The following is a 13200-nucleotide window of genomic DNA, read 5'->3' as shown; positions in this document are numbered from 1 at the left end:
ATGTGATTTTACTCTCCTGCTCATTTTCCAAGTTCTGGATGATGTTCCACCTGGAACAAATACCTGCCTCTAGTAATGGCAGTGGTAAAGCCAGCATATGTTTTTGTAACCAACTTATACCAAGTACTTGTTACTGGATCTCTATTTTGGGCCTGGTATTATGTTAAGTCCTATGAAGGCACATGAAAATGCAAACAAACTCCTTGCTTTTAAAGGAAGACAGTAAACTTATTAGAATCATGGTCCGAATGAGAGTCTATCAAATGATCGAGGGTTAGGGCGTCTCCCTGGCAAATTCTTGGGTTTGCCACAACAACTGCTTTAAGTTCTAGCAGAGATGAAAAAAACAAATTTCCACATAACTTAGAAACATTTTCAGTAGAACACACGTGTAAAGGGCTATTTACCAGTTGAAATGATATTTATTTTATTTGAAACCTATGAAGAAAAGGTATCAATTTTCTTATTATCTAAAATCTTACTTACTTTAGCAAGGAACAAATAGAGTATGTGGGGGAGGAGAGTATGTGGGGGAGGAAAGTTTTCTTAGAATACACTTTGTAGTACAAGAGATTTAGAAATTAAAACCTTTAAAATGCATAAAAAATTTCAAAAGACCATACACAAGATAACTAGTTGAGTTATGCTGCCACCCACTGGACAAAAAATAAATAGCAAAGCAATCCTTGCTCTCATTTTAACCACCAAGGGATTTATTGGTAATCTGGCAGTTTATTGGCAATCTGGCAGTAAAGATTTTGTATGCAAATTGGAGTCTATAAATAGTGAATCAAAGTTAAGTACTGTTGGCTGATTACGGTTTAGTTTCTATTAATTTCCATTATTAATTTGACAACTTATTTTGCTTAAAACCAAGATATAGTTTTATATATTATATATTATATATAGTTTTATATATATTATATATTATATATAGTTTTATATATTATATATATAATAACATCAATATTACTCTAATTTCATTAAAATGGTTTAAATGTAATCAGTTAACTTACTTTTAATTAAAAGTTAAATATTTAAACTACTATAAATTCAACCTTATTTGAGATAAAAACTACATTTCCCAGCACCTTTGTCTCTGTGGTCTCTCCTCAACAGGACCCTGAATGCAGGTTAGTAATATCTGCGCTAATCCTCCCATTTGAATGTTACCATCCTGGCCTAGGAACCAAATCTCTGTGTCAACACTGTTTACTGGGGCTAACGTACAGTGTGAGTTCCAAAGCACTGACAAAAGAACTGTTAATGGGTCACTGACTACAAAAGTACTATATCAAAATGTCAGAATATTTTTATTTGGTGAAAATATGGTAACACATTAGCATATACAATAAATGTATCGACATTAATTGGGGAGAAAATGCCTCACAATTGTTTCAATGGATTCTGGATTCAGAAATACACATAGAAAAAAATGAAATGAGGAAGTGTCATTTAAGACAGTTTTAAAAGATTATATATCCATCTATCCATTACAGTAGTCCCCCATCTTACCCAGTTTCCCTTTCTGAGATTTAAGTTACCCAGTCAACCACAGTCTGAAAATATTAAACAGAAAACTCCAAAAACAAACAATTCTTTTTTTTTTCCTTGAGGCAGAGTTTCGCTCTTGTCGCCCAGGCTAGAGTGCAATGGTGTGATCTCGACTCTGTGCAACCTCCGCCTCCCAGTTTCAAGCGATTCTCCTGTCTCAGCCTCCTAAGTAGCTGGGACTACAGGCGCCTGCCACCACACCCAGCTAATTTTGTATTTTTTTTTTAGTAGAGATGGGGTTTCTCCATGTTCCTCAGGCTGGTCTCGATCTCCCGACCTCAGGTAATCTGCCCGCCTTGGCCTCCCAAAGTGTTGGGATTACAGGTGTGAGCCACTGCACCTAGCCACAATTCTTAAGTTTTAAACTGCATGGTCTTCTGAGTAACATGATGAAATCTTACACCATCCAGCTCTATCCCACCTGAAATATCTATCAGCACTTGGTCCAGCATATCCACACTGTTGACACTATCCATCTGTCAGTCCCTTAGCCATCTCAGTTATTAGTTCAACTGTCACGATTATCACAGCACATGCTCAAACAACCCTTACTTTACTCAATAATGACTCCAAAGAGCAAGAAAAATGATGTTGGCAATTCAGATATGCCAAAGAGAAGCCGTTAAGTGCTTTCTTTAAATGAAAAGGTGAAAGTTCTCAACTTCACAATAGGAGGAAGAACTCTACTCCAGAGGTAGGGCTTGGATATCAGGACCAAACGGAGGACAAGCTAAAACCAGGTCAGGGCAGAAGCACCTCCCCATAAGACATGCCCACCAATGTGCCATGTCAGTTGAACACTGCCATGGCAACACCCAGAAGTTACCGCCCCTTTCCATGGCAACAACCCAACCCAGAAGTTACCACCCTCCCCTTCGTTTTAGAAATTTCTACATACTGCCCTTATTTTGCAATAGTTAAAAGTGGGTATGAGTGCAGAACTGCCTCTGAGCTGCTACTCTAGACACACTGTCCACGGGGTATCCCTGCTCCACAAGGAACAGTACCAGTCTGAAACTGTCTTCCTCTTTTTAATGCAGCATTTAGTCTTTAACATTTCATATAATAGACATGTTGAAGTTTTATTATCCTACTATTTTTCTATTTATCTCATATGTTCTCTGTACTTTTAAAAAATCCTTTCTTGATTTCTTTATTTTAAAATTATTCCATTTTTTTCCCCTCTATGTCTTGTTAACTATGTTTTTTTTTACTACAGACTGCATCCTTGCCTTATCATAGTCTAAAAGAAAGTAGATAAATGGCTCAAATGTTAGGTTCCTCTCTCTGAGTTTCCTTCTCTCAGATCCTGGCGCTATAATTCACTTTTTTTGTTAGTTCTGTGGTCTAATTTCTGTAATTGCTCTCAGCGGGGGGACGGTCCACACTATCTAGTCTTAGCAATTTTATGTCCACTACCGGACCCAATAAAGTCATACTTAAATATGATACATTAGGGTTACCACTAGGAACCCCTGCAACCAATAAAACCACTCAGCTTTTTTACACTGACCAAAAAATCAGCTGTGCTTACTTAATTAAGGAAAGTAGTAAATAGTATTTTAGATTTTTGAACAAGAAAGTATGTCCATCAAATTAGGGTTTTTAGATTGTTCAGCCAAAAGAAGAGACTGCAGGAAGACAATCAATTAAAAGAATACTCCAATGATGACGTGGAAGAGGAAGACAACAACGGGAATGAAAGAGGACAGAGCAAGAGATATTATAGTATTCCATCCACCTTAAGCACCCAGAAATACGAGAGAAAAAGCTAAGAGGAATATGAAATATCAAGTCTCAGAAAGAAACTAATTTGAATGAAGAGGAATTTAGATTTGGACCTCAGTATGAGGTATCTATAAGATGAAATTCAAATCCAACAGGCAAGTGTAGGTCCTAGTCTGAGGGTCCTGGTCCGGGTCTTTCACCAAAAATATGGTAATTTCTAAACGTTTCCATACAATTTTCCAAAACTATTCAGAATATTGTTTACTGAATTGGTAAACCAATTTACTCTCTATAGTCACCTATTTCCATTCATTGATACAGGAAGATACCAGAATTGGAAATTTACATTTTGACATTCTGGAGATACAGAAAAATAAAAATAAAAATAAAATTTCGTTATCACATTTAAAGAAAGAACAGCCGGAGTGGTGGCCCATGCCTGTAATCACAGCACTTTGGGAGGCCAAGGCAGGATGATCACTTGAGTCCAGAAGTTCAACACCAGCCTGGGCAACATGGTAAAACCCCACCTCTACAAGAAACACAAAAATTAGCCAGGCATGGAGGTGTACGCCTGTAGTCCCAGCTACTTGGGAGTGCTGAGGCCAGAGGATCATTTGAGCCCAGGAGGTCAAGGGGCTGCAGTGAGTCAGGATCACACCACTGCACTCCAGTCTAGGTAACAGACTGAGACACTGTCTCATAATTAAATAAATAACTAAGTAGAGGGGAGTTAGTAAGGACAAGAGCATGGTTTAAAAACATTAAGGCAAAATATACTGTCACAATTTCAAATAATCCAGCAGTAAGTTAAAATGTATAGATATACACACAGTGAAATATAATAGTAAGGAGAATACTAAGGGGACTTAGCTATTTATTAGTTTAACAGCAACAACAACAAAAAAAAACTTTTTAAAGTGCCTGAAGTAGAAATGTCATTATTTCCAAAATGAAAGAAATGTGTTTAAAAAAAAAAAAAAAGAGGCAAGTTAGATTATGCTGTCACGTAAATTTACATTCAACAAATTATTCTAAAATCTCTAAAAACCATGTTCTCTAGTTTTTAAGTCATCACTAAAAATAACTGGAGAATATGGGAACATTATTTTATATACTCTTCAATCTCCCCAACAGGATATGCCTTGGGATAAAAATAAATAAATCCCTCTGACATATAAACTATACAAACCCACAGCTATTTTAAGATGCCCTTGACTGAGGCTGGCACCCTCTAGGTCCAAATCATTGATTTATCAACTCCAGCACTAAATTTCTGATTATCTGTCAAATGCAACTCCTCCCACACACTTGTTTTGGCTCATAACAACAATATTTCATTATGAAAACCAGAGTTGCAAACAAAACGCTCCATCCAAATAAAATGTTTCTGGCTCATAAAGCCTGGCACAGTCTCTTGATCTGTCCCCCATGAAAACTGCCTTAAGGTCTCTATAAAATAAAGATTACATCAGTCCACACACACCACACTGAACAAATAAATAAAATGCCTACAAATCTAAAGAGCATAGGAGTAGCGGTCATCTGAAGCTAATTATGCTACTCTTTCCATTAGCACAGCTCATATTCAGTTACTCAGCATTCAGCCAAAACACATTTGCTGAGTTGTAATTGTGGCAGACACTAAGGATAAAAAGACAAACAAGACAGAGTCCCTCCCCATCAAGGGAGGGCCTGTGAAGTAGTCAGATAGGGAAGCAGAAACAATAACACAATCACTGCCCTAATAGAGTTCTTATTGCTGAGATGCTATGGATCCACAGAAGAATTGCCAATAGTCTGTTTGTTTAAAGAGGAGTGCAGGAGTTCCAGGAAGGCTTTACACAGATGGACACAAATGAGTTTAAGCCTGAGAAAAGAATGAAGCAGCATTTGCCAGGCAGGAAGCAGAAGAAAAAAATACCTTACACCTTAGTGTAAAGAACTAGATATTGTAGTAAATCTACTTCCTTTTAATGTCGAGAAAATACCTTACACCTTAGTGTGAAGGAACGAGATTATTTTAGTAAATCTACTTCATTTCAGTGTCAAGAAAATGTATAAGATGAAATATATATTAGCATGTTTAATAAAGAGGCAAACACACAAATACTGAGTGACAGAGCTGAAAACAGAGCCCCGGATCCCCATGTTTTAAACTACTCCCCACTGCTATTTAATAATGGTTACAAACTTTATAATCTCATAAAAGGAATCATTTTGAAGCTAGACTTTTCATAAGACCATATTGCTGAACTCAAAGTGGGACATGTATTGATTCTAAAAACAAACTAAATTCCCTGGTTTTACATCATATATTACCCCTTTTAAAAACATTAACATCAGGCTGGGCACAGTGGTTCACACCTGTAATCCTATGGGAGGCCGAGGTTGGCAGATCGCTTGGGTCCCGGAGTTTGAGACCAGCATGAGCAGTATGGCAAAACCCCATCTCTAAAGCAAGAAACACCAAGAATTTGCCAGGCATGCTGGCACACACCTGTATTGTCAGCTACGGGGGAAGCTGATCACCTGAGCCCAGGGAGGTCAAAGCTGCAGTAAGCCATGACTGTGCCACTGCACTCCAGCCCGGGAGACATAGTGAGACCCCATCTCAAAAAAACTAAAAAAACACTAACATCAAAAGAAATATCACCCTGACTTATGTTTTAATCATTAATAAGAATCATCCCTATATTAAAATATAAAACTAAAAATTATTTGATTTCATAATAGGCTGTATTAGTAGGGTGAGGGAAAATAGACACTGTGATATACACAGAACTGATGGGAATGCAACTTGATACATCTTCTGTGAACCACAATATAGACTTAGTAAACGACATTACTTACAAGACTGACTATTCACTTCAGCACTGTTAGTAATAGCCAAAGACTGGAAGTAACCTAAATATTCATCAATCAAAAACTAGTTAAATTAAGGTATATCAATAAAGTAAGGCAGTTGAGATAAACATTTACTTCAGTAAAACACTTGAGAAATGATGATGAACCTGACTAGGGTACTGGCAAGTGAACAGAAGTGGACAGAGTCCACAACGAGACCAGAATTTCATAAATTGGATTCAGGTAGGAATTCAGGTAGATGGTGGAGTGAAGAATTAGAAAGCAAATCACTCAAAAGCTATAAAGCATATAGATCTAGGGTTTCATCAACAATTTATACACAATGCCTAGGCACTAAATATATGTGTTAAATGAATAAAGATTTTATAGTTGGCGGCAAAAATATGAAGAAAGAAATTTATACTAACAACGAGAAAAGTGTACATTTGACTATGACAAAACACAGCTCTATCATTTGAAAAAGAAAACAAAATGCTACTTAGTACAACAACTGTTTGGGGGAGAAAAGACAAAAAAGACTAAACTATCTCAGACCACAAGTTGTGAAGAACAATATCCAAAGCCCAAAGCACAACCCAGCATATGCTATAAACTGTGGTTATTTCAGAACTGCTGGGGTGCTTCCTAATTGTGGTGTAGACCCTGGTAATCTATTGCTGAGTGATTTTTCCTTTTTTTTTTTTTTTTTTGAGACGGAGTCTCACTCTGTCACCAGGCTGGAGTGCAGTGATGCAATCTCGGCTAACTGCGACCTCCGCCTCCTGGGTTCAAGTGATTCCCCTGCCTCAGCCTCCTGAGTAGCTGGGACTACAGGAGTGTGCAACCATGCCCGGCTAATTTTTTGTATTTTAGTAGAGATGGGGTTTCACCATGTTGGCCAGGATGGTCTCCATCTCCTGACTTTGTGATCCGCCCATCTCGGCCTCCCAAAGTGCTGGGATTGCTGAGCGATTTTTCTAGACATTGTTCTACTTCTATACCAAAAACAAAGTGGGATCAAGCCCTGGTATAAAGATTATTTGGTTGGTGCAAAAGTAACGGAGGTTTCTGTCATTATTTTCAATGGCAAAAACCGCAATTACTTTTGCACCAACTTAATAATACCTGATCTTCTGACACTGAAGGTTTACTGAAGTGGGGAGGGGGAGGATCAAGCTAAGTGCTCCCTTAAACAGAAGATTTTCTGCAACCTGCCCCAGACTTTAGAGCTGAGATGATGCCTATTTACAGGAGGTTTATCAATAAAGTGTTTACTTCAGTTGTTCATATTGAAAGGCATTATAAATTAGTAGGCAAACCACTCTTCGAAGATGATAGTAGGAGTTCCAAAAAAAGTTAAAACATACACATATTTTGTATCATAAAAGTCACCAAATATTGACATTAACTGAAAAAAATAAGGTTTTAAATAAAAGAAATGTTGACATGGTAATCAATGGAATCAGTTAAGTTCTGAAATATATTTAATCCAAAAATTTCCACAATTTATACCAAATTTTCAAATAATCTATTCCAAAAATTATGTGATTTGATCAACATTCATCTAGAAAACATTTATAAATTTATATCATAATCAAAGTAACAAGCTTCCAAATGTGTATTAGACAAGCTAACTGCAACCAGTCAGGAAAACCCAAGGAAGCAAAAATCAATACAATCAGTTCTTTACCTGCAGCTCCTTCGAGACTCTCTCTAAGTGATTAGTTATCTTTTTAATCAGATCACTATACATCTGTTCCGAGTGCTGCTGGCATACACATTTATACACACAACTGTAAAACAAACAAAAACCCCCACAAACCAAGTTAATCATAAAGCACTTAACTCAGACCAAGGTTAAACCCCACTTTTGATATACAGTCACAGATCCAATAATTTGCACCTTCAAAAAGTAACCAATCACAACTTTTAAATAAAAAATTTATCCTCCCCCATCAGTGTTCGGATGGAAAAAGATAGTACCATCTGCTGTAAATATGCTCTTCTAAGTCGTGTATTACACATTTAATCAGTACCAGATAATCTAATATTAGGTGAGAATCTAAGGTCTGAATATGATAACTATTTATAAACCAAGTTCTCGCTCTCTTTAAATGAATGTCAAAATAAGGAAGAGAGAGTGATTGATAATCAGTAAAGAGAGGTTTCTAACTCACGGAAGTGTTTGCAATACAACCTCTTTGTACATCAGCTGTGTGGAACAACATACTTGCCACTTCCTCCTTTCACTGTGCTGATCTCATATCCCACCCCACTTCCTAATTTGCTGCTTCCATTTACCAGGAGCTGGGAAACAAAATAACCGAAGAGAGTTAGAACCGTGTGTCAATAAACACCAACAGATTAAACTAAGGTCTCCCTCTGAGACTAAAACTACGATTTTTACGCCAGATACTTCGGTCATTCTTGCTTTTATTGCTGACTTCCACAGTGTCTGCATTATGTATGGTGGAGGTGGCAGACTTACTCTGTCGTAATTTGAAAACCACTTTTCAATCAAAAGTATAAACCAAACCCTCCAATCCGTAAGTGTGGAAAACATAAAACACTTACAAAGCCTCATCTTTTGTTTTCTACATTATATATTTGTGTGCAGAATAATTCAAGTGCCCTGAACCTCGGTATACCCTTTCAAACCCAAGCAAATTGAATCTGGACTTACCTGTATATCTGTTCATAGGATATGGGGATATAGTCACCAGGACTCTGAGTTAAAAGTTGATCTATGGCACCATCCAATTTTGGCCAGTATGTGCTCTTATAATCTTCAATAGTTATAACATTCATTACTAAAAGTAAAAAGTAAAATAAATATTACTACGTGCCATATGTGCAGCAAACACAAATCACAGCCATTTTGCACTCTCAAATTCCTCTCACTTTTCTGATTTTACACTGACACTCTATCATCTGACTATCCTATTTCAATTAAAAACAAAAAAGGCAACCTGGTCAAGGATGTTAAGCAGCCATTAATCATGAGTTTAAGAGGAGTTAGTATGAACCTGTCCATCTTTAAAAATAACAACCCAACAAGCAATCATCACTGGTTTCCTTCTGAGTTTCCTGTAAGCCTCTGTCATCAGCGGAGCAGTCTCAAACATGCTCTGACCCTCAAATACACAGTCAATTATGTGACAAAATGATCTATCAATGAACCACAGGAAAATTCAAAGAAACTGTGAACACCAACAATCAATCTTTGTAGACATCCTTGAGGAAATGTACCTAAGGACAGGACTATGAGGATTAAGGTCCAAATGCTGCAGTCACAAAGAGGTTGCTGGAAAACTTGCTGAGATTTACGATACCACCAGCACCTCTTCATCATTACTACAGCTCCAACTCAGGCTGCTACTATCTTAAACTGGATAAGCCCAACAGAAAAGAAGTCAGTGAACTGGCACCCTGCACTGAGGCTTACTTCATTTCTACAGACAGGCTTTTACTCCCACACTACAGGTTTCACAAAGCGTTTGTACAGTAGATCCTAACAGCTTTGAAATCCAGGTAACAGTTGCTTCACGGCACTGAAATGTTAATATTTTAAAAAAAGCTACCAGAAGAACCTACCAATATTCTGTGTCATGAACCACAGTTACCTCAGGAGTAACAACAACGAGACCAGGTATTTCACTATTTTGCCAGACTAGGAAGCAGAGTGGTTAAGTGACTCAAGAACACAAGACTCATTACTGTCAGAGATACCAGGTAAAACAAAGCCTTCCCAGCGTCTTTTTATCACATTATCGATTTCCACACCTTCATCATCCAGGTTCCAGATTTTTTTCTATGTACCATCTATATCACTTTTGTTCAATACTTTCTTTAAATCAATTCACTTCTGTTATTTAATTTTATTTCACAGGACATCTGAGGAATGAACTACTGAGGAATGTTCACAAAACAACATGGTATAATCTTAAATGCATTTTGCTAAGTCAAAGAAGCCAGACCCAAAGGGCTACATATTCTAAGAGTACCACTTACATGATACTAATAAAGGCAAAACCACAGGGAGGAAAACAGATCAGTGGTTGACAGCGGCTGGAAGGTGGGGAGAAGGATTATCTATAAAGTAGTAGCATGAAGGAATTTTTATGGCAATTAACTGTTTTGCATGGAACTGTGGTGGGGGATACACCACTTCATGCATTTGTCAACACCAACAGAACTGTATATCAAATGACCATGTAAATTTTTAAAAAACCAACAAGCCCAAAGATCAAGGTTGCAGCAAGCCATGTTCACACCCCTGTACTCCAGTCTGGGCAACAAAGCAAGACTGTCTCAAAAATGAAACAAAACACAAAAGAGTAGCCAAAATTCATGCTATGTGTAGAAGACGGCTGATTTACTACTTTAAAATGGGAATGCTAAGATCAGAGCAGCATGACGAGATCTTAGGACATCTGCAGGGCTGCCTATTTAGACAATACTTTTCAACTTTTTATTTCTTGATTTCTATAGTTCAGTATTAAGCCTGTATTAGAAAATACATAAGCAAAAGGAGGAAATAAAAAATCACTCATAATCTCACCACCAGTATATTGTGGCTGTGCCAGTGTATTGTGCCAGTCTTTTCAATGTATATTATATGTGGCTAAAGAGTATATACAGACATCTAATTAGCTAAAGAATTCCTTGAATTTTACTTTTTAGATAATTAACTAAATTCCTTTTCTGTATGTAACGAGCATTATCAGCAAGTAAGAGCCAAAATGAAAGTATGAAACCGGTCGGGCGCGGTGGCTCAAGCCTGTAATCCCAGCACTTTGGAAGGCCGAGACGGGCGGATCACGAGGTCAAGAGATCGAGACCATCCTGGCTAACACGGTGAAACCCTGTCTCTACTAAAAAAAATACAAAAAGCTAGCCGGGCGAGGTGCCGGGCGCCTGTAGTCCCAGCTACTCGGGAGGCTGAGGCAGGAGAATGGCGGAAACCCGGGAGGCGGAGCTTGCAGTGAGCTGAGATCCGGCCACTGCACTCCAGCCTGGGCCGCGACAGAGCAAGACTCCGTCTCAAAAAAAAAAAAAAAAAGTATGAAACCTAAACAAACTTAAGTTACCACTAAATTACTAAATTTCATCTAGGTTAGATTTTCAGCTTGAAAATAATGAATTACTTTTTAAGCTATTTAAAGAAGGCACTACAGGTACAAATACCTACAAGAGCCATGCTAATAACATAAACAAGTAAAGCAGGCCTGGTGCAAGAGTAACAAAAGTGGTGAGGGCTCTATTGAACTGCAGAATGTGTGTTGCCCTCTAGAGGCAATGAAGTTCAAGAAATTTTAAAACACTTATTTAAAAAAATATAAAACCATCATGCCACAAGGCTTAAACCTAGAAACACATATTTATAAGATAACAAGCTCACACAGTCTAAATTCCACTGAGAAAGTAGTTTAACTGACCTTTACTAAGATAAAATGAAACAAAGTCTAAAACACATGGAACAGCTGGAATCTTCATTCAGGAAATATTATCGGGTTGCTGATAAACAGGAAACCATTAGAGGTCTATAATTCATACCAGGCAGGAATAAGTATGTTCAACTCTTATACTTTTTTAATCCAAATAAGTTGACATATTATTTATTGTCAATCTCCCTCAAACTAGGCGTAAGCCCCATGGAGAAGGAATTCACTGCTAGAACCCTAACTCTAAACAGGATATGACACCTGGTAGGTACTCAATAACATCTGTAAAGCTAATTAACTTAGTGAGTCAAAATAAATGCCGAACAGAAAAACGGTGCTAGATATACTGCTTATTAGCTGTTTTGGAATTAAAGCTTAAATCACATGTGATTTCACACAGGCTAAAGCAAACCAGATTAGCCCTACTATACAATCCTGTTAAGGTTTTTTTGTTTGTTTTATAAGGGAAGAATAAATTCAGAAATTATAGTAAGTATTATGAATTCATACTTGGTCTACTGCAGAGACTGATCATTACTTTCTATCAGTGCTTCCAAAGTGTGAGATCCAGAGCAGCAGCAGCAGCATCACCTGGAAACTTGCTGCAAATGCAGATGGTCAGGCCCCAACACAGATCTGCTGAATCAGAAATTCTAGGGGTGGGTGGAACCCAGGAAGTTGTTTAACAAGCCCTCCAGATAATTCTTAACGCCTGTTAAAGTCTGAAAAACACTCTAATGCTTCAGCAGCTCAGGACAGCCAGGGTTCACTTAGGTGTTCCTCTTTCCTCAATTGCTAATATATGGTTTGTCTGTTCTCAAAACTTGAAGAGTCAAATAAAGGTGTGAATATATCAAACAAAATGTTAAAAAGGTAGCTAGGAACTGTCTTCCTACCAAAGATTCACTAAAACTCTTCTCTTCCATATCCTTTCTCCCCATCAAAAGTCACCTTCATTTAGAATAGACTCTAAGAATGTAGTAATTGCAATTATAAAATAAATTAGCCAAATTTAAAAGGCTAAATTATGAATGACTTTTTAGATTAATTATAATTAACTGCAACTAGATAATCAGAACGGACAAGGAGAAAAGAGCCCTTTGTTACCTATTTAACTCCAGCTAGTTAATGTATGCTATCTAAAAGAAAAATATGACTTTTTGTCACTAGATTATGCTTATCTGTCAATAACAATCCAATAAATCTGGCTGAATGTTCCAGTAAAATGTTCTGCTCCCTCCAGCACAGAGGGACGACTGAACTCTTCCAAGTGTTGGACTCACAGCAGCTGAAGGCCAAGAACATAACCTGAGGAATGGAAGGGAAGCCCTTGTAGATAAAGGAGAGGAATGGTCATAAAAAGTGTAAGAAGTAAAAATCATACAGAAATATTTTTAAACAGAAAAAACTTTATCAGGATAAGAAAATATTTTTGTATAGTTGTACTGTTTATGTTTTAAGCTAAGTGTTATTACAGAGGAGCCAAAAAGTTTAAAACTTAAAAGGTTTATAAAGTAAAAAAGTTACAGGAAGCTAAGGTTGATTTATTATTTAATTTCTTTTTTTTTTTTTTTTTGAGACAGCGTCTCTCACTCTGTCGCCCAGGCTGGAGTACAGTGGTGCAATC

The 13200-nt window shown here is 37.3% G+C and overlaps 1 protein-coding gene across 1 annotated transcript in view; it reads right to left on the bottom strand.

Moving 5' to 3' along the window:
• CACUL1 (CDK2 associated cullin domain 1) overlaps positions 1–13200 on the bottom strand; it is a 67724-nt gene that overhangs the window by 38735 nt on the left and 15789 nt on the right. Inside the window, exons 2-3 of the mRNA XM_033181528.1 lie at positions 8813–8939; positions 7820–7922 (exon numbers count right to left, since the gene is read on the bottom strand). Of these exons, the coding sequence (XP_033037419.1) occupies positions 7820–7922; positions 8813–8939 (230 nt within the window). The remainder of the gene's footprint in view (positions 1–7819; positions 7923–8812; positions 8940–13200) is intronic.

Source organism: Trachypithecus francoisi, unplaced genomic scaffold, assembly GCF_009764315.1.
Source record: "Trachypithecus francoisi isolate TF-2019V2 unplaced genomic scaffold, Tfra_2.0 Contig01579, whole genome shotgun sequence".
Lineage (NCBI taxonomy): Eukaryota > Metazoa > Chordata > Mammalia > Primates > Cercopithecidae > Trachypithecus > Trachypithecus francoisi.
The sequence above is the reverse complement of the archived record's forward strand: the minus strand, read 5'-3'. Positions and strand labels throughout refer to the sequence as shown.